At 28.9% G+C, this 25,120-nt stretch overlaps 1 protein-coding gene across 1 annotated transcript in view; it reads right to left on the reverse strand.

The window, feature by feature from the left end:
* Nucleotides 1–4,514: 4,514 nt before the first annotated feature.
* LOC107448389 (uncharacterized) overlaps nucleotides 4,515–25,120 on the reverse strand; it is a 40,979-nt gene continuing 20,373 nt past the window's right edge. Inside the window, exons 2-4 of the mRNA XM_016063560.4 lie at nucleotides 13,868–14,101; nucleotides 11,135–11,305; nucleotides 4,515–5,722 (exon numbers count right to left, since the gene is read on the reverse strand). Coding sequence (XP_015919046.2) covers nucleotides 5,358–5,722; nucleotides 11,135–11,305; nucleotides 13,868–14,101 — 770 coding nt within the window. The 3' untranslated portion in view covers nucleotides 4,515–5,357. The remainder of the gene's footprint in view (nucleotides 5,723–11,134; nucleotides 11,306–13,867; nucleotides 14,102–25,120) is intronic.

Consider the following 25,120-nt stretch of genomic DNA (forward strand, 5'->3'; position numbering starts at 1 on the left):
AAGAACAAACAAATTTTCGATGAAATGTGACATCTATGAGATATTGTTTTAATTATATTCATAATAAATTCTTTGTAGCAACAATAATTACAATAATAAATAAGAATATTTGTTTTATAATCAATATTAATTATTTGAAAATATAGAAAACATTAAAATTAAAAAGTTCTTTGGTCGAAGATGTATAGACCAAAGGACCGCAAATGTGGAATGCCTAAAAATCGAGAAAAGTACACATGTTTTTCAAAATTCTATAACTTCGTCAAAAAAAATCGAATCGATTTGAAATTTTGAGGGCTTGCATAAAACTGTTTAAATAACTATTTTCTATTAACAGAAAGTACAGAAAATATTTTTTGCAAGTTTGGCAAGTGTTCAAACTTAACAACTTTTTTCACCATAGAAACAACTCATGATGAAAAGCTGGATTCAGTTCGCAAAAAACAAACAATTGCAATTTGATCATATGTAACTAACTGTAAAGGGTTCACCTTAGAACATATCAAATTTTCATGCCATTTGAAGGATTTTTCGCAGTTCTGTGAATATTTGAATTTAGAACTTTTTTTTGTAGATTTCAAAATTTTCGCAAACTTTTGACCGGTAGTGTACGCTTTGGAGGTGAGCTGTTACTTGAGTTAGCTGTTACTTGAATTAGCTGTTGTTAAATGAACCACGCAGTAAAAAATATTTGAATACAGTTAAAATGTGACTAAAATATTACGTTTTTTGAGGCATTTCGGAGATTCATTTCTTAAATTTGCACGGATAAACTGAAACTATCAATACGTCAATATGTTTAAGATGTCGCATTATTAAATGAAAGGACATACGCTTTAAAGTAGAGCTGTAATTTTACTTGAAGCTTGCGATAAAAAAAAGTTCGAATTAAAGAGTATGTGGCTGAAATTTTATGTAGAGAGAGTCATTTTAAAGATTTATTTAGAAAATTTGTAGTAACTTAAAATACTTAAAATTTCCAGACGTCAATGCTGTTATGCACGTCAGTGTTATTATATAAATTTCTCTAATATAGGGTGGATAATTTGTGAATTTTTTACAAATAATTTTAATACAGAATTACTTTGAAATTTGCTGCGTCAATTAGTTTGCAAATCGCTATAATTATCAAGAAATATTTATAGAAAATTTAAAAAAAAACTTGTTGAATCCAAAACATGCTAAGTTCAGTGAATGCATATCACCAACATAAAGGTGGACACTTTGCAGATTTTTCAAATATTGCTTTTTAATTAATGCATGCGAAAATTTTCAAATAACACTCCATTCCCTTAGACACGCAGGAGTTTCGTTTTAAAAATATGGTGCCCATATTTTAATATGAAATCCGTTCCAAATGACTCACGTAATTAAAAAAAATATAAAAAATTCGCTGTCCTCCTTTATATTAGTGCTTTATATTTCTGAAATAGGAGTGTTCAGAACTAAATAATATGTTTCAAAAATTTATGTTTCCTTATTTATTATGTATAAGAGAGTTTTTAGAAAATATGACTTCAGTTTTTTTACTTGAAACTAGTTTCAACCAAATCACGTCGAGCCGTAAAAGTGAGTGCAGCACAAAATCTGGAGTTCAAGTGTTCGTGTGTTTAAAATTTTCTATAAATACTTGCAGACTGATATGGGAATTATCGAAAAATATGACTCTCATTTTTTAATATGAAGACAGTTTTAAATAAATCAGGTGGCAGGCCAAAAAATAATATAAAAAAATGAGATGTCAACCCTTATGCTAGTAATAAATACGCTCTAGAATTTTCACGTTTTGTTCTAAATAATATTAATTAAAATTTTCATTATAAATGCTTCACAAAGCGTCCATCTTTAAGTTTATGTTATGTATGCTTTGAAACTAGCGTGTTTTTATTTAAATAGCATTATTTTAATCTTTTACATGCGTACAGTGTAATTTTCGAAAATAGGACTTTTATAATTTAATATGAGACCAGTTCTTAATTAATTATATGGTGCAAAAAAATATAAAAAATCGCGGAGTCAGCTCTTAAGTTAATGCTAAATAAAATATGGAATTTGCACGTTTTTACCTAAATATTATGTTAAAAATAATTCATAAATTCTTCCAGACGTGAGAATTTTTGAAAAAAATTATTATCATATTTTAATGCGAAATCAGTTTTAAATATATCACGTGGCGGAAAAAAAAGACAAAAGAAATAAATAAATAAAAAGTTTGCAATCCCTGTATTAGTGCTAGAAAGTCTGGAATTATAAATAGTTCCCAATAGATATGAAAGTTTTTGAAAAATATCATGTCAATATTTTTACAAAAGCCGACCGTACTTGTGTAATGGTCAGAGAGCTGACTTCAAATCAGCAAGATCCAGGTTTAGAATCCCGGGCAAAGCATGGATGTTCTATCACTCTCTGTTCTTACTGTGGGCTCACCTAACATGGTTGCCCCTGGAAGAGTGGTCAACAAATCAGCCCTACGAGTGTCAATAGGGTAGGCATTGGAAAAAAGTTTTTTAATGGTTTAATACCAGTTTTAAATGAATGAACAAAGGCAAAAAATTATAAAGAATTCGAGAAGTAGTCATCATGTTGTTAGTGCTATATATAGTCTGGAATGTGTGTGTATCAGACAAGATATTATTATTATTTAAATTTTTCAAAATACTTACAGCTTGATATGGATATTTTTGGAAAATATGACACCCATATTTTAATATGAATGAAGACTTAACATATAATAACAAACAGAACTATCTTGTTTCTGCGAAAAAAATTCTAATAACAATATATCATGTCAATATTTACCACAGTTTTCTTTTCCCGCAACAATAATAAGTCGCTTTTAAAAAAAAAAATTGAAAAAAAGTGTGGCACAAACGAGTTAACCATATCCGGGAAAGTGGAAAAAAGGGTCTTATTTTTTTCCGTTACTCTTTTAAGCGAATAAAAATTAAAAAAAGAGTTATCATAGAATGTTTAATTAAATTCAGCTTAGTAGAGTGCACATAAATAGAACATACATATCATAGGCTAAATACATTTATATTCAAAGCAGTAATTGATATTACTATAAAGCTATTAGTTCTCTAAAATAAGGTTTTAATTTTAAACTTTCTGAATTAAAGATTTAAAGCAATTAGTTAAGCAATCCGATTAAATAATCGCTAAACTACAATGTTAGAAATTTCTCGGAAAAGAATGATTTAATCACTATTTACTTAATTGTAATTTTACCATATTCAAACAAAACAGTTAAATTACCATAAATAAGATGGTATTCAAACTGTTAAGTGTGATAAAAACCGTCCTTTCACCCAATACGGTTAAACAACCGGAATTTTATTCCACCTAATGAAGCTACTTAGTTCCCAACAGATGGGTACATATTATAGTCGAGAGGGCTTATCTGTTATTCTTATGATCTTAGGTATTATTTTCGCTTTCTATGGTTATCTTTTTCTATTAATTATTACACATTCAATAAAATTAATGGAAACAAATATGTATTATTTCAGAATTTATAAAAATACTTTATTTGTGCCTCAACTTTTACGGCACTCTGTATTTAATTTTCATAAATGCCATTCAATTTTTATAGCCTTAATGTGTGGAACCAATTATTTGTCTTTTAGGTTACAGAAGTATAAATTTTTAAAAATATCGTAATCGAAATCACCATCGTAACTTTCGAATGGCTGCAGAAATATTTTCAAAGGTGATGTCTTAGTATAAACTGGTTGTGCCCAACAATGTGAAACCGTTACAGTGCTATATGGTAGAACATTCACAAAGTTAGTGTTTTTATCTCGAAATTGGTGCAAGATTTTTCGGGGGAAATTGAATTAAAAATATATTGAGCATCACCGATCTAGTACAAACAGATACCTTGAGAACATGAATGCTTAGCTCTTAAAATCTAAATTTAATAAAGAGCTTAAAATCCAAATTTGTTTGTTTGTGACTGTCTACACAGTGGCGTGACTTAATCTTACGAAAAAAAAATCCGTTATCACAAGACATTTTTAATTTTGACATATAAAGCTTCCAAAGCTTTAGGAAATTTGGAGCTATGAAAATAAATGTATAACTAGTTATACATTTATTTATAACTAGTTATACATTTATAGTCTATATTTATAGTCTATACATTTTTAGTTTATAGTCTATAACTAGTTATTTTTTCACTTGAAATCGTTTCACCACGTCACAGAATATGAAATTACATACAAACAAAATTTTGCATTTCCTCTATCTTGTCTCTCTTTCGAGATAACGCTTCTAACTCCTCACTTCTTCTCCAGGTGGCACTGTAAGAGGTCTTATCTTCTTCTTACTTTACTGTGCAAGATACCATTTTCTATAATAATTGCTATACTTGGAAAAGTTATACATTTAACTGGGTGAATACGGATTTTGCGAGTTTTTCTATTTAAAAAAATAAAACGTATTCAACACTTAGATTTTGTTTGTTTTAACAAAGCGTTTATATTAAAACGGATATTAAGTAAATACACTAATCATAAAATTTGAATTTCATTACTTCTTACTATATTCAAAATTTTTATTTTCACTATAAATTTTAAAAAAATTGTTCTTTTTTTCACATTTTAAAGCATGGATATTTTTAAACAAAGTAAGACATACAAAGACTTATGTAACAATCATATAACAATAGTTGTACTACTTTCGGCATTAAAAATATACTTCAACAAAGTCTTTATTTGTGGATAAACTTATTTTCTAGTTAGTATAAAATAGTCATAAAATATTTCTTAACTCGAGGTGTTTTTGTCCAATCTATGAGACAAAATAAAGCTCGTGCAAACCGATAACCTGCTAAACATGTGTATTTCATTTGCATGCAAGTATTGAAGGGATAGTTTTTATTTTCGTACACATACGGAATACATAACATAATGCGGAATAGAAGGTGTCATTTAAAACAATATCTAGAATAGTTTGAAAGTTAAGTTGGTGGATATGGACCAGTTTTTCTATTTATTAGAAAAAATAGAACGTGAACAACACAGAGGTTTTGATAGTTTTTACAAAGCGTTATTTAAACAGCAATCAAGTAAATAATACACTGACAATTAAATTTGAAATGCAAAGTTTCTTACCGTATTCAAAAGTTATTTTCACAATGAAATTTGAAAAAACTAATCGTTTTTCACATTTTTAGTTATGAATATTTTAAAATAAAGTATAACAAAGGAAGACAAATCTTGTAACAATATTGAAACAATAGTTATGCTAGTTACAACAATACAACCTGCTTGAAAAATATACTTCATCAAAGCCACCAAGTTTATTTGTCTATAAAATTTACTTTCATGTTAGTAAAAAAAGTTTTTGCATATTTCTTAACTCGTGATGCATCTCGGCTTTTGTCCAATCCATGAGTTATTCCTGCAAAATAAAGTTTGTGTTCGAGCAAACCGATAACCAGCTAGACATCTGTATTTCACTTCCATGTAAGTATTGAAAGGATAGTTTTTATTTTTCTTTGTTTCATATGCATAAACAAAGGCATGTGGAATGGAAGGTGCAATTTTAGGTAATAATCTTCCATAAGCATTTTCCACACAGGATGCATCGAATCCTACTTCTTCAATTGGTTTTCGCTTGAATTCAGATATCACTTTCTTCTTCTTTCCGGACCTCTCCTTCTTTCCTAAATTCTTCCTCTTTCCCAAATTCTTCTTCTTTTCTAAATTCTTCTTTCTTCCTAAAAAAGAGTTTTAATTTTTTTAATCACGAAATTATCAAATAATATTCAAGTCTATATTCAAGAGTTTGAATACGTTGAATAGTTTACTGAGGAATGCTAAGAACGATTCAAGATTTTAGCAATATTGAATGGTTAACTGAAGATCGCTTAGAACTATTTAGTATTTTAGCAGTATCAATTAGCTTATTAAAGAATGCTCATTCAAGATTTTAACAATATTGAATAGCTTACCGAAGAATGCTAAAATCTATTCAATATGACATCATTATTGAATGGCTTTTTTTTTAAAATATTGATCACTCATTTGTATGAGTTATCCATTATTATTATTAACTAGCCGCCTAAGGCGGCCAGCTGTCCGCCACGCTAAAGGTTTCCACAAATAAAGTTTTTTAAAACATAGCAGGAAATCTGAAGATTAGTGGACAATTAAAGTGTTTCTGTCCTGCAATTTTGCCTTCATATCCAATTCTGCTGCAGATGTGTTATAGCTCTTGAGGATGTAACTTTGCTATGGTAACCTAACCTATAATATAACTATCAGGTGGAGACTTGTTTTTTTTTCTTAAAAAAAGGCCTCAGAAATTGTAAAAGCATACAAAAGTTGCTTTAAATACATGAAAAGAACACGAAAACGAATTAATTTTTTATGGTATCTATTTCTCTATAATTTTTTTATGGTATCAATTTCTATTTCTATATCGCTACAAAAATTAACGTCGGGTAGACTATATTTGAGGGTGCCCCTTGATTCTCGCCAAGTTGTGATCGCGGTTGATCGCCAAGCTGGGCGATGTTGAAACCCAATCGTGATTCTCAACGGTTTAGATTTTAGCGTTATTAATGTTCAACGGTATACGTAATTTCAGAGGTCCATTAGTTCTTCGTTAGATACCGGCTGGTAAGGTTACTTTTACTTCTGGTCAATAAGATCGAAGGTATGTGGGCATTCATAAAAAGGGACTTTATAAAAAAATGTCATCACCAGTTCGGTACCACAAACGCCATTTTCGATTCATATTTCGCCGAATTTATGTGATGATGGAGGTACACAGATTCTATTCACGATAAATTTAGACAGTATCTAACTGTTATTAGATAATTCTGTGCACCTAAATCTGAGTATATTCAAGCTTAATGAAGAAGTGAGTTTTTTTTTTTTTTTTTTCCTTTTCTTTCTGCACCTACTCCATTAATTTTTGCTTCGATTCAAAATCCTTTTTATTGGATTTATTAATTTTGCTTATATTGGGTTCATTGCAAGCTTTATCCGATGTTTTGTTGAAATTTTCCAATGTTTTTTGAAATATCATTATGTTTTGGCCGTTATTTCTGTTACCACGGTGTTCCGCGCAAACAGGAATAGCGCCAAACATAAGTCACCAATTTCGCCAAGGGGCATCCTCACGTATAATTTTCCCTTATCGTCTTCACTTAAGAAAAAGAAAAAAGCGTGGAAAGAAGAAGAAAAACTTATTATAACAATTATGAACAGCGATAAATATATCAAAGCGTAGCGTTCTATTTACGTATCTAATATGTTGCCACATTTTTAGTACAAAAGTTAATGTTTTATCCACTTTGATAAATGTAAACTAATGCGAACCTTACAATTAAATTATTAATTCTTTCGTATATTATTGGTTTAAGTTGTCGAAAATTAATATTTCAATTATAAGGTTCGCATTAGCATACATTTATAAGAGTGGAGAAAAGTATATGCATTTTTTAATAGTTTCTTGAATATGACTCTTTGAAGACGAAAAAGCATAGATTTTCTTACAAAATGACTGATAACTAAGAAACTAATCCAAATTTTTGAAAAAGAAAAAAAATACTTCTTCATTATGTCAAAACACAATTATGTGCCGAGTTTCGTGCCTGGGCGAGACTTCTGGGGCGATATATTGTGATTACAGACACACACACACACACACACAGCCGCTTTTATTATTATGTATAGATTTATAACTAAAAAGGATGTCTAGAGGCATTCTCAGTGTTTGTTCAGTCTCAGTAGCGTGAGACAAAGTGAATTTGTTTTAATTAAAAATCTAAAAAAGAGAAAAATTTAATTCTTTACAAACCATATAACGTAATATATTTGTGGAAAGTTCTTGTTATATTGTGCTTCTACACTGTAAGAAATTACGGATCAAATTACTCTATAAAGTACTGGCATTTAGGAGCACCGTTTTACCATAAAACTCATTTTTAACATACCATATTATACCATAATTTTTACAGTATTATTTATTTAATTGGAGTGATTCAGTGATTTCACAGTAATTATCATTTTAAAAATTACGGTAACTCAGATTTTTCGTTCCGTTATATGTTCTGGTAAAAATAGAATTTACGCTAAAAAGTGACGGCATCCTGAAGGCCGGTACTTTTTACCGTAATTTGATCCGGAGTTTTTCACAGTGTACCTGGGCCTTAAAACAAAAGACTACTGTATGAGCAAATTGTATTACTTAAAAAAGGAGAGAAATATTCCCATTAGCGTCAAAACAAGGAGCATCAAAATTTTATAGTTTTTGCCCAGGGCTAAAGAGAATAGAAGGGCTAGTTCACTCCGCTCTTAGAGCTGAAGCTACGATTTCCCTCCTCATGACGTCACTGTGTCCACAGATCTCGGAGATCGCAAGCAAAGATATTATGATAACTTTGCATCTTTCTCTTTGTAAAAATAAATTAGACTTTTTCTGGTTATTAGCCTTCAAACTTTACGTAATTAGCGCATTATATCCGTTCATAAACATAGTTCAAAAAAACTTTCTTGGCCATTATATTAAAAAAATACCATTTTAAACTTATAAAAATGTTTTACTAGTTGGCGAAAATGACATTATGAATACTTTATTTCAAAAAGTTCAGTTTTAACTTTAATTATTAAGAAAAATGAAAGCATATATCGACACTTTTTTTATCTACATATTCTTTTATAACAATAAGTTGAGTTAAATTTAGAATCCCTGATTTAAAAATATGCCGTTAATAGCAATTTGGAAACATTAGGAAACATCAACCTTAAACGCTAATTACTGAAACAAAATAATAATTTAGGTTCATAATGACATTAGAAATTTTACAATTGCTTATAGATATTTAAATTTACGATGATATAATTTATAGATATTTAAATTTAAGGGAATATGATTTTTAAAAAAAATCATAAATATTTAGAATAACTACATTAAAAAATATGTTATGAAATTAGGAGAATTCCAACTATATACTATTATATATTTTATTTATACTTTTATTTACATTTTAATTCTCTTAGACTTTATCCATTTTTTAATTTTTTTCACCTGCCTTTCTTTTTGAAGAAACGAGGCGGTTTCTATTTAGATAATGAATTTTTATAAAAGTTCTTAACGATAGAATAAACGTATTGCTGTTTTATATTAACTGCGTCATTTCGGAATCCATTCTTTACATAGTTGTTCATTTACTTTAGGGAACACACGGAAAATTATATTTTTTCCTTTTGTTTTTCTATCAAAATTTTTTCAAGTTGCAATTGTGCAAACTGGCATTTCGATAATAGTTTTAAATTCTTGTTAATTCACTGCAAAAACTGAGGAAAATCATTTTACAAAATAACAAATGTCTTAGAATATCTCGCAAAAGGAAATGCTCCAATACTAGTTAGAGCTAGTAAGGCCGAACGCTCCGTTCTTGAAGTAAAAGTGCGAGCTTTGCGCCAAAGTGACTTCACTAGAGAAAATCGGAGGATTGGCGCGGCGAGAGCTACTTCAAAGGAGTGAACCAGCCCTTCTATTCTCTTTTGCCCTTCTATTCTCCCAAATTTCGTAAATATTTCTTAACGGAATTAATAACGAAATATGTAGAATCTCCAAGTAAACCAGAAATAAATTTAGGCAATGGCCGGTTACACTTAATTTTATTAGAAACTATGTCCTAATATACGTGTGTTTAGTTCTTTTACATCTACATTCGTTGACAATCCGAGCTTCTACTCGAGTTTTAAAGTAAAGAGCTACTACATGAGCAAATTGTATTTTTTTAGAAAGAAGATAAACTTTCTCATTAGTTTCCAAACTAGCAACATCAAAGTTTTATATTTTTATTGTCTTTTTATAGTTCAATTATCATAAATATTTCTTAATGGGATGGATGAGAAATTATGTAGAATCTCCAAGTGAATCAGAATGAACGATGGCTGGTAACATTTAGATTTATTAGAAATCATGTCCTAATATACTCGTGTTTAGTTTTTTTTACATCGACCGTCGTTATATTATTCTTCTACCAGAGTCTTAAAACGTACTTTATGAGTAAATTGTGTTTTTCAAATAGAGATAAATTTTCTCATTAGCTTTTAAACTAAAGTTTTAAATTTTTTGCCTGGCCAATCTTTCACAGGGTGGTTGGGGAAGCAAGTTTGAATTTAAACAAGGATTGGTTACTCAGTGCACGCCATCTACAATATGGACACTAAACAATTCTAATGATACATGATTTATAGATTAAAGTTTTATTAGTATCTAGCTAACTGTGAGTGGTTTTTGTGGTCTTCCTCTTCATGCAAAGCAATCGGGGTAATATCATTCAAACATTTTCTTTGTGTTCTGAATCCGGTTCAAAGGAACAAAGTAACGAACAATATTGCATGTTTTTTAATAAATTTATGCTCGAAGATGACGGGAATTAATTTGAATTTATTGTATTAGTTAACAAAATGTACTTAATATGATCAGATTTTTTCATATTTACAATCTTTTTTCCTAGTTTAAAATTTAGTATAGATTTCATCTAAATGTATTACATTGTTGCTACTTAAATTCAGGGATATTTTAAAAAAACTTTCAAAATAAAAAAAATTTAAACGAAACAATAAAAGGTCTAAAAGTTATAATTATTTTTTAACTTCATAGATAATATTGAGTTTCATTAAGTAAAAACTTTGCTTGATTTACTAAATAATATTATTATTCCATAAATTTATTCTTAGTAATTAAGTACTATAAATTCCTTCATAATAATAGTGCATTATAAATATTTTTCATTATAATATTTTACCAGAAACTTCAAAAATGATATTAATAGATAAACTTCTTCATCTGATATAGTATATATAATGCTTTGCAGTGTGCTCATAAACTTCTTAATCATAATTAATTTTAAAGCAATATTGCTCAAAAAATGTCATCAAATTAATCAAATTAATATTATACAATATCCTTCATACAAATATTGTACAAAAAAATTTTCATAATGGATAAAACTCTATAAAAAATACTTTTAGTTTAAAAATAATTTCATAAAATGAAAATTGTTTAGCACTTAGACGCACTGGAAGTTCATGTATAAAATGATTGTAATCACATTATTAAAATTATTCTATTATAGTATGTAGCCAAGTGATGGATAAATTACCTTGCTTTCGGCGCAACTCTTGTAATTGTTTGTGTCGCAATTCGGCAATATCTATTTCTTCCTTTACCATTACAGGCGTGTTTGGTACTCCAATTCCATTTATTAAAGGTAAACGTCTTGCTCCATCTTCATGTCCTCCCCAATTGAACAGCCCAGTCTGATTTCTATCACCTAAAAAAATTTAATTTTATTCTAACAAAAATAATTTAAAATTTTCATAAATAATAACTTTAAATTACTCATTTATGAATTCACAAGTGGGGAAAATAGTTATTAAAACCGTGTCCTTAAAAAAGTTAATTTTTGATCATTACCACTTTATGAATTTATTTCTTCCCCCCATCATCTAAGAAGTTTTATAAAAAATATCAGATATCGATAAGCAATGTTTTTGTATGTAAAAATTGTATAGATTTTTATTATTGTGGCTTAGTTGACAAAATAATTAATATCTTTGATAATTTATCTTCTAATTGTCGTATTTTCACGTTCAAACATGCTATCTTGAGATCATGCATTCGGCTAGCGACTTTTCTATAACTTAAACTATGGATTCGGGCAAAAAATGGACTTTCTCTGAATAAACATAATTAGATTTCTATAAAGACCCCAAGGTGGGAAGACAGCTGCTTTTCTATAAGTTACAGATAGACTGACGGAGAAAACTCTTGGCAAGTGTTTTCGATCGCCAAAGGAAAAAAAATTGAGTTCATATGTTAATTGTTGGTATGTTGGCTGCAGAAATGATAGTATATTTGTAGAGCTAGATGAAGCAAATTCCTTTTTGAACAAAAGGATTTTTTTTTTTGGCGAATTCAGAGATCTCCGATTTTCAAGCGAATTTTGCCTTTGTTCACTACGGGCAGAAACATCTTTATTGGAAACAGTGACAATTTTATGAACGTTTTTTGACTGTTGCTGAAATTTTGTTTGTATTTGAACCAAATATGAAATAAAACTTAAAAAAGAGTGTTTTACGTCTGAGATCAAAAAGAGATGTTACTAAGCAAGTAAAAAAATGCTTAAAAATTTGATATCTTTGGCAATAAATTATAATTCGAAATAGTGAGACGAAATTTGAGCGAAACGTCTGTGGTGTGAAGTAGCATGATTGTAAGCTAAGGGACTATAAAGTATGCTATGCTGTTATAAGTGGTTGATCAATAATGTTTTGTTGTTTAGCTAAATTACCTCGATAAGGAGAGTGTGTGTTTCATGAGTTCAAGATAATTATTCGACAAGATAAGGAAAAAAATCGTGGAATGACAATTATTTCAGACTTGTAAGGCAAATTTGAAAGAAGATTATTGTTTAAAAATTAATGACTTTGGTTGTTTAGTGTTTGAAATGAAGCACTGAATAGACTAATTGCTCAAAAGACACAATATCGAAAACAAGAACATGTTTGTCAGATCAGAATTTATTTTGTAATTTGTGAATTACGAATATTTAGCAAATATTTCAATATTTCTGTGATAATTGCTGTCATCCTTGTAATTGCTGCCATCCTTGTTTTGTAATATGCCTGAATAATCAAGGGTTGGCAAAAAAATAAAATTTCTAGGGCATGATCTAGATTTTGTTCTCTGAATATATTTTTTGCTCTAATTTATTGACATAAGTTTTTTGCTCTTTTTGTTATTATTTTTCATTTAATAAAATATTGAGTGTCAGCAACATTTTTTTTTTCTGTGATGACAAGGATTTGTATATCCGATAGCCATATAGCAATATAGAAAGGTCTGAGCGTAATCATACTCAATTTTTATTTCACACAATAACAAAAATGTGCTACTATGAATTCATTCTACTCTAACTTCATTTCAATTCTTAAGAAAATATGAACATGTTAATGAAATATTGTAATCTAAGCTACAATTTACTGTTATATCTCCCCTGCTAAGGAACACTAAACCATACATTCAATCCAATCCCCTGCTAATGAGTTTTTTGGCTTGTCTAGCAGTTCTATGACAGGTAAGATTTTCCAAATTTATTGACGTAGCCCCCCGGGTGTGAAAGGTAGGCAAACAAACCCCTTCCATAGGGTAAACAAAACGTTGCAAATTTACAAATTGCGCAACACTTATAAAACGAAAAAACAAAAGATTATAAATAATCGATTTCTCCAGAATAAATATTGATATTACATATTTCGTGAAGCTCAGCGCCTAACAAAAATATATTTCTACATTGGATGAGGCTAAATTATTATTGTACCCATTAAAATGAGCAATGTATTCCATGGAACATAGGGTGATATTCACCTCTGAGAGGTAAAAAAGAGAGTTAAGTCGTGACTTGACATCCTCGCTCTCCCGACCTCAACCCATTGGACTTTTTCTTCTGGCAGAAATCTTTGGTACTAGAGGCATTTATGGACTCGAAGATGTCGTAGCTAGAATCGTAGTTGCCGCAAACAAAATTCACCCAACGCCAGAACTGTGCGACGACAATCGTGGAAGCCACTTTAAGCATTTTTTGAGAGTATTTGTCATCAGATTGAGCAACTTAATATAACTATGGTACTTGATATAATAACTTGGTATCGCTTAATCGCTTTATTGTAAGTCCATGTTGAAATTTTAATTACACTTTTTCAGCTTCTCAAGGAGGAGTCCTCCTTTAGTTCCATAGTAATTATTGGTGAAAATGGTACCATCACCCTTTTTATTTAGTTTACAAATATTTAATATATAATGAAATATAAATTAATAAACAATTTATACTGACCTGGTATATTGGGTACATTGTTAGAATTACTTCTTTTAATTGGAAAACATAAAGGAGCCGAATGTGTCCATTGATTGTTGACGCAGTGAGCCACTGATTTACCATACATTATATAGCCAGGATGACAACGGAAGTGAATTACTTCCCCATTGCGAAATATAAAATTCAATCCATTGTCTGGTGCTCTAGGAGCTGGACAGTTTAGGTTGTTCCACGCGCAGCACAGAATGAAACCTAAAAAAGTAAAAGTATATTTAATACACATCAAATTGTTTTATCTGAATCGAATTAGTTAAGTGTTTTGCAGAAGAGATTGCAGAAGAATGTGAGCAAGTGATTTAACAACTGCGAGCAAACGTTTTAATTCTATGTTTAAATTCAAGCATAACGTGCGCATTTAGTTTGTGGAAAGAGATCCTTTCTTAAAATTTTTACTACCAGTCGCTTAACAGACACAGCAAACCCTTAAGATGCTGAAAGAAAAAAAATCTCAGTTGTCTCTCAGACTTTTTCAATTCTGAAAAATAATTTAAATGGGAAGAATTATTTTGTTGAAGAAATCTGAAAAAAGGAATAAAAAAACGCGTAGAACTTTTTAAACATGGAAAATAAATGTTAAAAGATACACTATAAAAAAATTCCGAATCAAATTACGGTAAAAATGCCGGTACTTTATACAATAAAATCAATTTTCACTCGTAACATGTTATGGAACAATAAATATGATATACCATAATTTTTACAGTAATAATTATCGGAAAATCACTAAATCACTGCAATTGAATAAATATTGCGATATAATATTTTACGGATGATGCACCCAAAGTTCCGGTACTTTATACCGTAGTACGATACTGACACTTTATAGTGTAGAGGTAATTAAAAATCCATAGCAAAAACAGAGAACTGTTTAAAATAAATTCAAAATATTTTTTTGAATATTAATTTTTGAAAACTTTCTGTTATTTTTTTTCTCTAAAAAAGTTTTTTAAAAAAAATCTGTAACGTTAAATTATGGGCTTTTTTATAGTTGGGACTTTACACAATTGTCCAAATCAAACAAGAGTAAAATTTGAAAAGTTGGTTATAAAGAATGATTGAAAATGCAAAATTTATTAATATCTTCTTTTAATGAAGATGTGTTGTGATTTCAAATCTAGCTCAAACTCTTGCAATCATCTCTGATACAAAGTGTTAATTATGTTTAGGATAATTAGGTCTCAGCAGTTCATTGAACTGCGATATCCTTATAATCAACAAAACTTGTTTATGTTAATTCATTCTACTTTGTAATATATTGAAGAAAGAATAGGTTTTTAAAAATATAACGCAAATTTAGATTACGTTACAGTTAATACAATTATAATGCATTTTATAAACTGGCTAATTTCGTACAAAAGGAAAACAAGTAATTTTAATTTTATTTAATAGTTGCTTGCAAAGTAAAATCACATTACTTTTAGATTTAAGTTAAAAATATCAGCTATACTAATCATGAAGTCGAAGCTATATAATCATGAAGTGCGAGCATAATATTTATTGATCGTATTTTATTATTACACTAAGAAAATAAGAAATGTTAAAACTTCAATATGGTAAAATTTACCGTGTATCTGGCTCTATGAAAACTTCAAAAAGCTAGGTTGTTTTTACAGAAGCGCTTTCGCAATGATTTTGGTAAAATTAATCATAAAATATGGCTTTGTAATATGTGATAAAATTTGGTTAATGTGGAAACATTTTGTAATTTTATATGATGCCTTAAAGCCTTAGACTATGGCGTAAAAATTGCTCATTCGGTTAAAGTGACTTTTAATTTTGCAATTTTAGTAAATGTGTTGTAATAAGACGTATTATTTTGAAAAACTGAATTCTTAGTAAACCATGATCATATGAACAGAAAAATTACCAAATGAATGATTTAAATACCGTATATTTCGGATTTTATTAACCAAATGTTTTTTTTTTCACCAAAAATGTCATTACCGTGCAGTACGGTAATTTTACTAGTATTTTTTTTCGTGCAAAATTAATTTAATATAAATAAGAATTTGCTTCCTTCCTTAAGTGAAATACTTTTATACTAAATTTTGAAAATCTTAAAAGTTAAAAAAAAATCTTGAAATATATTTTTATTTTATTTAAAAAGTATTTTTAAAATTTATTGCATTATTTATTTTTTGTTTAACTTTTTATTTAAGTTAAAGACAATGTTGATATATATAATTTTTAATATTGTCTGTAAAAATCTGTGAGGAGCAAAAATTATGAATCTATATTAGTAAATCAAATATATCGAAAATCTGATTTTCAATGAGTGCAATAACGCTACTAATTTTTATATAGATACAAAAAAGCATATTATTTTTAACATGGCAAATCTGAATCTCAAAAAATAATAAAAATTAAAGAAATAAAGAGTTTTTCATATTTGTTGGTAAATTGTATTTGATTTCTAGCACCAAAATGCAAACTATTTAAAAGCATTCTTTACTTGTTAACAGTTAAGTTTATTACTGTTAACAAGTAAATGCTTTAATATTTTGTGAAAGGTATGAAAATGTTTTAATATTTTGTAAAGGTATTTTATGTCAACTGTGATCAGTAATTTTAAAATATTTATCCTAAAATAATGCTTCAAAATTAATAGCATGCAAAAAGTCGAATGAGGTTTAATGTATTTTAAAAAATAATTGTTAATATTTTCAAAATTTATGTAAGATAGTTTTGTTTTTATAACAACGCGACAATTATTGTGTAGACTTTTTTATATTCAATTAAACACGCAGGGTGTGTCGTAATCGCTGCATATATATATATATATATATATATATATATATATATATATATATATATATAAGTTCATAACGAAGAATAAAACAAAGAAAAATAATAGACATATGAAAAAGGGGGGGAAATAATAAGTAAAAAATAACAAACAACAGTTTATTAAAAATAAAAATAAATAATTAAAAAATTAAAAAAAAAAAAAAAAAAAAAAAAATCATGAAATGTTAATTAAAAAACCGGAAAAAAAAGGGATATAATCTTTTCTTCAGCCCACACGATTATATCCGCAAAACAGAGTGCTTTCTGATATTGTATCAATAAAGCCAAAGCTAAATAAATTAATACAATAGTGTGAGGAGCACTCAAAAAAATTTTTTTAAAAAATAACAACAAATTAAATAGATCACAAAAAGTACAAATAAGTAAAAATAACATGTAAAAACAGATAATAAAATAAAATAAAAAGAAAAAAACATTAAAAAGGGGAGACTATAAAGCGAGCAGCAAAATCAGTTCAACTTACATGGACGGATATTTTTCAAGAATGATTTAAAAATGTTTTCGCAGAAAGATTGCCAGATTACAAAATATGAAAACAAAAGATGAAAACAAAAGCGCAAATTGAGTGTAACAAGAGGGTTATAAAGTGTCGTTCTTACTGCACTGTTGAAGTGATTTGTTATTCTGAGTCTTGATTTGTTAGTTACCAAGGATGGGCCCGAAATGGATGTGCGCAAGGTAATATTATACTGGATAATTTTAAAAATTGATCATAAATAGTTTTAGAAGATAGATGTTTATTTAAGAAAAAGTATAAAATAGAAAAGAGAAGCATAAATTGCCTGTTTTGCAGATAATTTTAGCCGCGGATTTGCACGATATGGATTAGTACATAGAAAAATTATTTAAATTATCGAAGAAAAAATTCTTTCAATAGATAATTTTGACACGGATTTGCCCGAAATGGATTTGCACATGGAAAAATTAACAAAGAAAAAACCCAAGTAGATAATTTTAGCCACGGATTTGCCCGAAATGGATTTGCACATGGAAAATTGTATAAATTAATAAAGAAATTTTTAGCAAACAATTTTATCCACGGATTTGCCCGTAATGGATTTGCACATGGAAAAACTGTATAGATTAACAAAGAAAATTATTTAGTAAAGGAATTTTTAGTAAATAATTCTAACCACGGATTTGCCCGAAATGGATTTGCACATGGAAAAATTATACAAATTAACAAAGAAATAACTTTGGCAATGGATTTACCTGAAATGGATTTGCACATGGGAAAATCATAAAAATTAACAAAAAAATGTTTAATAAATATATCCACCAAAATATACGATTAATTCAATGATTTTATATAAAATTTTATTACATTAGTTGGGTATCCATTGTTTTTTATCAGATTTTGAAAGAGTTTATCGATTTGTTTTTTGGATAAATAAATATTACTACATATTCTTTTAATTCTGTTCATTTCATTAAAAGTGGTATTTAAATAGATGCTCCTAGAAACATTAGAATTCCAAGTAACTAGTTTATTAATATTAAAATTAAAATCATTTCTTTTATCGTATAAATCAACAAAGCAGATATTTTCAACTTTCATAATACCCAAATCCAAAAAATTGAAATTAATGTTATCATCATGATTACGAAGTAAGATTAATTCCTCAGGGTATATATCACTCAATAAAACAGTAAAATCTAGGAAATTAAAGATAATTAAGTCATCAATATATCTAAAAACAAATTTAATACTAAGAGTAAAATTTTTTTCATAATAATGCAAAAATAAGTTAGCTAAGAGAGATGAATAATTAGATCCCTGTGGTATTCCATTAATTTGAAGAAAAATGTCCCTACCATTGTAAAGATAATTATTAAAAAGACAAAGATTAATCAGAATTTCCCAATAATCAAAAAGCAAGTTTGAGAAAGACTCTTGAAATTGCCTCAAATTTTTCGCGCCCTTTAATAAGCATACAAAATTTATTCACAAATCTGCTGTAAGATATTTGTAGAACTTTTCCGAAATTAAAAACTTTTTTAAAAAATGATGATCATAGATATAGCTGATATAGCTTTTGATATAGCTGAAAATGTTTTAATTTCATACATACATTTCACATATTCCTTTTCATATTCATGTTTATTTACAAATTTTGTATATTATTTAAAAAATGTTCTTCTAATGACATCCAAAAAAATTTCTAAACTCCAAGTGCTCGCATTTTTTTAAATTATTTCTTTTTTGTTTTGTATTTGTAATAATGAAGAAAAAAATTATGTCTTAAAAACTAGGTAAAAAAAAAGTATTAAAAACACTAATATTTTAAATTTTCTGCAACTTTTTTTTCTTAGTCTTTAATAAAAATTGTTTCAGAGATAAAAAATCATGAAAAAAAATATCACTAAGAAAAAAGTATTCGTGTCTACCTTAAAAATTTAGGAAATTCATATTTGCAATGAGGGAAAGTACAGAAAAGGTTTAAAATTCTTACCACCAGGCGTTCACTTATTAGCAGCACGCTTAAGCAATAATTTAAATTCAAATCACCATTAAATGTATTATTTTTACAGAAATTAAAGCATTTTATTGTGATAATACAATCTTGATAGATATTTAAAGAAAGAAAGAAAAAAGTCACCAATCCTTTTTCGGATTGCTTCGCAATTCAAACTCATTTCACTCACTCATAAGAAACTTATGTATTACGCACTCTGGTCGGTGGACGCCAGATGCGGATTCGTATCGACCAGAGACACGCCGGGATTCGAACCCGGTTCACCTAATTGAAAGGCGAACGCTCTATCCCTTGAGCCATAGCGGTTCCACATGTACAGCTTGAAAAAACTTTTGATTCATAAAATTTCTCTGAGAAAAAAAGTATGGTAAAAACTTATGAAAAATGGTAACATTTGCCGTATTTCTGGCTCTATGGGAACACCAAGAAGTGCGATAATCCTCATCGAAGTGCTTTGGTAATGGCTTTTGGTAAAATCTAATATAAAGTATGATTTTATTAACATGCTTCTTAGAAGTAAATGTTGTAAAATTTAGTAATTTTATCATGATACCTTAGTGTAGGGCATAAGAACCATTTATACTGTTAAATTTACTTTTCAGCTTTGTGTTTTTACTAAATGTTTGGTAAGAAGAACAATAATTTTGGAAAATCTTAATTTTTTGTTAACCGTAAACATATCAAATGGAAAAATTATCGAATGACTGATTTAAACTCCAATATTTTAATTTTATTACCAGAATTATGGATTTTTTTACCAGAAATGTCATTACCAATTAAGTACAGCAATTTTAAAAGAATTTTATTCCCCACGTTTTATCTCAATTTATATAAATTACGATTTTATTAATATAAAATTATAAATTTCGGAGTTTGCAGGAATAACATATCATTTATATTTATATAGATCTGACATAAAACCATAATGTCTTTATTCTAACATGAATGCGCAAAATTAATAAAAACTAAAGGAAATGATAAGAAAATTTTAAAAAATTGATGAAATACCGATCGATCTTCGTTGATAAAACACATTCTAAAATTTTCCTCGAATTTACAATTGAATTTGCGTAAATTGATAAGAGTAGTTAAAACAAAAATATAGAACCGTTTTTTCCTGTTAATACGTATTGTTCGCTGTTGACCTTTTATTTCTTCCCAACCTATAGTTACAGATTGTTTCAGTTTATCGTTGTCCACGAAAAAGTGTAACATGACTGTTTAGTTCTCTGTCGTCAATATGAAAAAAAAGGTCTCTTTGAGCCGTTGAAAGATCATTTTAGTAGAAGCCGCCTTATTTTAGTAGAACAAACAAACGCAAATCGTTTTGAATAAGGACGTGTTTTGTAATAAAAGCGTACTAGCAAATCACAAACACTGTTCTTAGGACCAATCAAATGCCTGTAACTATAGCTTAGGTTATTTGGATGGTAAAAGAGTTAGTTATTGTTGTGGAAATATTTTGCGGAATGTTTCATACTAGTACAATTAAATAGAGTATTGCTGTTTTTGAATATTTAAATTATAGCGGGTATTGCAGTAAGTTCAAGAACAATAAGAAGAAGGTTATCTGGATTTGGACTACAAGCTAGAATTCCAAGGAAAAAACCATATTTAAATCAAAAGCAACGCGTAAAACGAGTTAAGTGGGCAAAAGAACTCATTAAATGGTCAGAATATCAATGGAAGCAAGTAATCTGGAGCGATGATAGTGTAGCGTATCTACCACTACAAAATTACAACTACAATTCACTAGTATATAAGACGTGTTAACTCGACTCTATGTCGGGGTACCTTTTCATAGATGACGGTTGACATGGTCGATTACTCCTCTCCCTACATTGGTGACCTTCGGACGTGATGTGAACACGCCTACCTTGGCAGTAACGCCTACTTCGATATGAACACGCCTACCTAGATAGTAACGCCTACTTCGATTGATGATCCACATTGAACAGTTGACTTGCTACTTGTGACAGCGACATTATCTATCTCCTCGCACTGTTGCTACTCAGTCTCAATCACGCACAACGTCGGCTTGCATACTTATGATTACTCGACTGCTAACGGCAACAGAGGAGCGACTACGACCGTGAAGTTAATACTCCTCTCACATTCAGCACTTAAAAAATACGGTGATCTTAATACAGCTCTCCCGGCTTCTCACAAGAACAGCAATGAAACAACTAGTGGTATTCGTTCATCGAATTCTATCACAGATATAATTCTAGTGGGGGAGTACTGTAGCGTATCTACCACTACAAAATTACAACTACAATTCACTAGTATATAAGACGTGTTAACTCGACTCTATGTCGGGGTACCTTTTCATAGATGACGGTTGACATGGTCGATTACTCCTCTCCCCACAATAGCAAAATATCGCTCTTTGGTAGTGATGGTAGAAAATACGCGAGACGTAGAGTAGGTGAAGCAACTACAAAAAAACCAAACAAATGTCATGATTTAGGCATGAATGTCTTCAGATGGTGTGGGCCAAATTCAAGTGATTGATGGCATCCTGAATGCCAAAAAATACATGAAAACTGTCCTGAAACCAAAATTGATACCTTCCATCAGTGATGTCCTACCCAACAACACAGCATTTATTTTTCAGCAGGATTCAGTTCCATGCCACACAGCAAAAGTATGCAAAGCATGGTTTCAAAGTAAAGGCATAGATATATTACCATGACCAGGAAACAGCCCTAATCTCAATCCAATTGAAAATTTGTGGCGACGTTTGAAAATTCTTGTACGAAAAAAACGTCCATCCCATAAAAGACAACTTATTGAAGCTATAATTGATTCTTGGCACCATGTGATTACGAACGATGAACTCCAAACACTCGTTCACTCGATGAAAAGACGCTGCAAAGCTGTCTTAAAAAATAAGGGTTATCCTACTAAGTATTGACTGTGTAAGTATCCCTTTAGAAAAATGCAAATTTAAGATAGATCTTACTATTAGTTGCAGAACTTGTTTTTGTAATACAGATATTGTAATACTGTATTTATTATTAAATTCCACATTAAATAACCTTCAATTTGATATATAAACGTTTGTATTTAAGTGAAAATTAACATATTCTACAAGCACACAAATATGAAAAACATGAAACTTTAAAAAAATGTCCACACTTTTGGCCACCACTGTATATATATATATATATATATATATATATATATATATATATATATATATATATATATATATATATATATATATATATATATATATATATATATATATATATATATATATATATATATATATATATATATATATATATAGATATAGATATAGATATAGATATATATATATATATATATATATATATATAGATATATATATATAGATATAGATATAGATATATATATATATACATATATATATATATATATATATACAGAATGTAAGTTTACGTGTGCATTTTTTTAATGCAGTATTATTAAAATTGACTGTGTAAATTATTGGATAGAAATAGCAATTTTCATGTAAGAATCTAAATTATAGCTTGGAATTTAAAATTAAAGTAAGAGTAACACGCAATAAAAAGTTCGTAAGAGTACAGTTGAAGAAAAAAAAAACAGACATCAATCAAGGAAACTAGAAAACATAAAACAAACAAACGAAAAAGCCGCAAGATAAACGTTTTTTCATTTCATTATTTTTGCTCGCAGAAATTCCTGAAAACAAGGTGACATGGGTTACTATTTTTATTTAAAGAAAAAACTCAAACTAATCTATAAATACATACATTTTATGAGTTTTTACTTCTAGAATTAATGTTTATATATATTTTGAGATTTATTTTTCGAAGAATTTCTTGATAGCAAGAAACTTTGAAATTTTATTTCTATATTCAAATGTTCCTTTATAGGTGTGAAGATAAGTTTTTTCTGATTTTTAAATAATTATGGGTGTATGAAAATTTTTGAAAAGACAATGACAGTTTTCTTAGATGTTTAATAGTATTTTATTAATTCAAATGTTTCGCAATCAAATTATTTATATTTTAATTTTCTTTTAAATTAGAAAAAAGAACAATTTTGTAACTATGTATTTGTCTATGCATGAAATAACTTTGTACCGAAAGATCTGTGTCATCAAAAATTGTAGTGTAAAACGAATTTTTAACTTATAGAAAATAAGTATATAAAAAAAAGAACACTTAAAAGCTATTCAAATCCGAAAATTTAACTGAAAACGAAAGATTTTAAAGTCCACATTTTTGTCAAATAATAGGCATATTTAAAATAAGTAAGCCTAGATTTGTCATTCCATGGACTTTTATTATGCATCAAAACATTTCTGTTTAACCTATTCAAGATTGCACCCCTTTTAGAAAATGAACTAAAATTTCCCTCTTCCAAAGAAACGCCTTGGATCAAACGTATGGAAATGAGAATCGTGGCACTTTTACACTAGATTTTGTGACCGGATTACAGTCAATTTGTAACGTTATATAGATTAAGTTACCTTTTCTTCAAAAAAGCGAATAAATTTTTGTTATTTATATCACGAACTGTAGTTCTCTGCATTTATTAAAATAAATAATGCAATTTCTCTTTAACTATGTATTTTAAGAACTTCGAATTAAAAAAAAGGAAAGTTGGGACAATGAGGAGTATAATGCAGGTGCAAACTGACTCCACTGCCCCATAATATTGAAAGCCTTATCTCTGAAGAACAAAATCTCACGTGAACATAAATGAAGAACAAGGGGAAAAACGGTTTATGTTCGTGAAAGCTGATTCTGAGAAAAAACGAACTTCAAATTTTAAGAGTTTTTGGGAGCAAGAATTGAAATCGTAAAAATTAAAATATACACGAATGTTAAAAAGATTTATTCGTGCCCCTTTAAAATTTCAAAGCAAAACTCACAATTTTTGATGTTGAAAAATACAAAATTTGAAAGTCGAGTTTGTCTAGAACTGTTTTTTTCTTCACAATTCTTCCCCAATCAATACTCGATCAATAGTCTTCTTCGCTATACGTTTCTCTGTTCTCCTTGGCATGACATAAACCGTTTTTCCCCAGAACGGTCTATCTTCACTGTATAATAATTCTCGGGAAAAACCTATTTTCCACGTTGTTGATTTGTGAAAACTTAGTAATCCTCAAAACGCACATGATGGCGAACCAGTCATCATTTTTTGAAAAATGGACACAAACCATTCTTTCCCTTGATCTTCAAATGTCTTCATATGCATCGAAGTCTACCATTTTTAGCATTTGTATATTACAAAGGATATTTTATAGAAAACGAGCTGAAACTACAGTTATGGCCAGTATAAATTTCAACGTATCTCATCACTGATATATTTAAAGCTTTTTAATTTCAAACTATTTTTTTAAAACCATTTCAGAAAAGCTTCAAAAAACATGCACAAAAGAAGTTGGCTCATTATTTTATCAAGATAGAGCGTTGCACTGTTAACATTTTTAATCTAAAATTATGGCTAAATAATGGTAGCAGTCTATTCATTCAATTAACAGTAAAGTTTACGGTAAATAAAATGTTTTACCTTTACGGTTTTGAAACAATTTACAACTAGTATGCTTATAAAAGCAAGATTACTAAACAATACTATTTTTAACCATCTACAACTAGTTTCAGAACAGTAAAAATAATTTAACTGGACATTGGAGATAAGCTTTTCGTTAGGTTTAGGGGAGTGGAGAGTCCCGGACACAGGAAACTCTTCATGCATTGAAGGAATGGTGGAAATATTGTGGTATCAACGCTGAGACACGAACCCCCATTTCGTTTGCCATGAGATTGACAGCTTATCCCTCTTGACTATAATATCTACTCAGGTGCAAGGAACTAAGTGGCTTCAATTAGGTGGGGTTAGTTGGTGCGATAAATTCTGGTTGTTTAACCATATCAGGTGAAAGCAGTTAATAAGCAGTTTTCCT

Source organism: Parasteatoda tepidariorum, chromosome 11 (assembly GCF_982258835.1).
Source record: "Parasteatoda tepidariorum strain Cologne lab strain chromosome 11, Ptep-v5.0, whole genome shotgun sequence".
Classification (NCBI taxonomy): Eukaryota; Metazoa; Arthropoda; class Arachnida; order Araneae; family Theridiidae; genus Parasteatoda; species Parasteatoda tepidariorum.